General features: G+C 37.8%; 1 protein-coding gene across 1 annotated transcript; it reads left to right on the forward strand.

The window, feature by feature from the left end:
• Nucleotides 1–327: 327 nt before the first annotated feature.
• Nucleotides 328–2,606, forward strand: LOC117320148 (the record flags this gene model as incomplete). Its single annotated transcript, XM_033874812.1, is given in 2 exon segments — nucleotides 328–454; nucleotides 709–2,606. Coding segments are annotated over 2 exon segments (513 nt in total), but the record flags the coding sequence as incomplete, so codon positions are not given.
• Between the last annotated feature and the right edge of the window lie 506 nt (nucleotides 2,607–3,112).

The following is a 3,112-nucleotide window of genomic DNA, read 5'->3' on the forward strand; positions in this document are numbered from 1 at the left end:
CACACTTCATACTTCCCTTGCTCAACCTCAAACCTCCACACATGCCCTCAAACCTCCACACACGCCCTTATAGTCCCATGTCTTCCGCTCTCGTTACGTACTTATTGAACCCCCTCCACTTTCCCGCGTTCGTTGAATACCCAAACTAAATAACACGTTGTCATCATTAAACCACACAAATAACACTGTGTAACTGCGTGTTTATGCTGAAAAAAACAGTAGTTGGTTTCAATAGTGAAATCTAACTTCAGCTTTCTCACGTTCAGAACTTGAAGTATTTAGACAGCTGACATTTAGTGACGTCATTTCCGTTTTTTGTCATTGCAGATGTCTCCTGTGAAAATTCCAGAGCCTCCACAGTATCCGAGTTATGCCCCGCCCATAACGACGAGACCACTTCCGGTGGTGCCGAACTTGGGGATTAAAATGGAGATCGATCCGACATTTTTATCGAGTAAGTTTTAAATTTCTTTTTAAAAAAAAACCTATACTTTTAATCTGTTCAGAGCAATTATCTTTGCAATATTTTTTGAGTTTACTTGTGCCAATACATTCCTTTCGAATTGCTGAATATATGATATAGATACATAATATTTGTGACTCGTCTACTCATCGATCATATATTTTCAAGTTAAAAATCTTCTTTTAGAACGTAGAATACTTTTTAACGAAACTGAAATACTAAAGTCACGTGTTTCCTGATTCCAGGTGCGGGTAATACGGTGATGTGGACATACCCGGGTGAGCGTCACCTGACCGGGATAGAATATCATAACGGCTACTTCAGGGTCAATGTGACCGGATTCTACTTTATCCAATCAACATTGAGCCTCGACCATCGTCCAAACAACGACGAGGACGGCAACAGCCACATCCGGCTGAACCACTGCATCAAAGTTGATGGACGGCCCAAGATGGACGTCTGTGAAAACATAGAACTAACCCCAATCAAAGCGGGGGCAAGTACCGTCCAAGATCCTATGATGTACCTTGAGAGCGGAAGTAGTGTGCACGTGTCAATTAGTCACATGACCAAAATATACGATAGCGTGTCAGAGAATAGATTTGTTATGTTCTTACAAAGAACTGTATGAATGGTATTTATTTATGTAAGGGTATGTGTTGGTGGGTGAATGTGTACGTGTGGTCCATTTACATTGTTCATATGGGTAAATGAGCTTCCGGAATATATGTAGTTAACTTCCGGGGGGTTCGTTTCGTACAGAATGCATCATCTTCATAAATCAACATGGAATTTGACATGTGATTTCATCTTTTTCAAAATATGTATAGCTATGTCTGTATTAACAGTTCATCAACAGCAAGTTTGCGATAACTGTTATACACGAGAGCAAAAGAACAGACGAACGACAGATTGAACTTTGAGATTAACATATGCTTTCAATCAAATTTCAGAAAGAGCGTGTAACGGTTCTTATCAGATAGCATAATATCCTGGTACTCCACGAATGAAGTGAAAATATGGGTATATCGTTCATCTGTTGGCAAGCTCTCGCTTCTCAATAATATAATATATGACATTCTTATTCACGTGAGCTCTTTGAAATCATGTACATATGTTTATGGAGTCAATGTATGTTCTGGAAACCGCAAAACTGAAAAAAAATCATTATAGGATGTAGAGGAGTGACGACCATAGTGGAAGTACTGTGTGTAGCGCATGCGTGGTGTGTAAACGAGAGAACATGTGTTGTTTTGCGGTTTGACAATCATAATCAACCGGGGCATCCAACGGTGCCACAAGTTCTTTTGAGTTGTTGTAGATTAGTTTTTCATTTTCGGAGTATAAAATCAAAACTTTTTCTAATTAGACATGATATTTATATACACCTTTCCAGTCAGGAAGGAGTTTTCAGATTGGCATTTTCAACGTCTTATGTCTATTCCATCAGCATCTACTGAATCAGATTTCCTGTACGAGATGTTCGTGATGATAGTTTAGCTGGTGTGATTTGAATAAAATGATTTGTAAGAATCCGATATTGCATGGAAAGTATTGTATAGCTGATGCTGCAATGTATTTTACCCAGAATAGATATATATTTTTCTACAACATACCCGCGAGTATTATATATTTTGTAAATATACATAGTATTTAAATTTTGTGAATAACTGGCACACAACCCTTATTACAAAATGGCGATAAAAGCAAGATGGAAAACAGCTAGGAAAACATCTCAAATTTGATAAAAAATTGGAGAAGACGTAAAAATATTTTCACCAGTTATCTCCCCTGGCTGTTGTCCACGTGACTCAGTTCAATGACTGTTTTGCCTGCAAACGACATCGTGAGTGTTTAATTAAAACTGAACATCAATTTTTTTCATTGGTCGGTGTCTAATTGCGCAAATAAAATATGTTGGGCTTCCATTGCGAATGTTGTCCTCGAGATGGTCACTCATTTCGTTCCGCCATTTTGTATGGGGTTTTCCGATCCAGTTGTTTGCAATAGGATTAGTTACGTTAACTTGTTGTTGTGATATTAACAAGGGTTGTTACGTTTTGGAGAAAATGTTTTCATTGAATTCATGTTTGATGTAAAATGTTTACTGTGATACTAAAATAAAAAAAACAATGGAAATGAACTACTTTTGTTGGTTATTTTCAGCAATGCGAATATTGTGTTCAAAAAGACTGTATCTGAACTTGAAAACAAGAAGGACCAGTCAGGTGCCTTGATATGATAAAAGACTCTATTTTGTCTTTGAGACTGACCCTGGGACTTGCAACCCTCATTAAGTTAATTAAACACACGTATAATGAATGACGTAAACTTACAGAGGCTTTTGATTGGACAATACGCTATTCCAGTGTACATGATACGGTGTAACGGGACAAAACTGTCTGCCTGCCCATGTTCTAACCAAAATGCCCAGACTAAAAAGGTTCCGCTGTCTACACAAACCAAAGTGTCCAGACTAACAAGGTTCTACTGTACACACAAACCAAAGTGTCCAGACTAACAAGGTTCTACTGTACACACAAACATATCCAAGGAAACCTATTTAGTAATTCGTGTGATCGTTGGCGTTTTCTACACGATTTTAGTTAAATCAGTCTGAATGATCACTATCTGATTACATAATAACAC

Source organism: Pecten maximus, unplaced genomic scaffold (genome assembly GCF_902652985.1).
Source record: "Pecten maximus unplaced genomic scaffold, xPecMax1.1, whole genome shotgun sequence".
NCBI classification, from domain to species: Eukaryota; Metazoa; Mollusca; class Bivalvia; order Pectinida; family Pectinidae; genus Pecten; species Pecten maximus.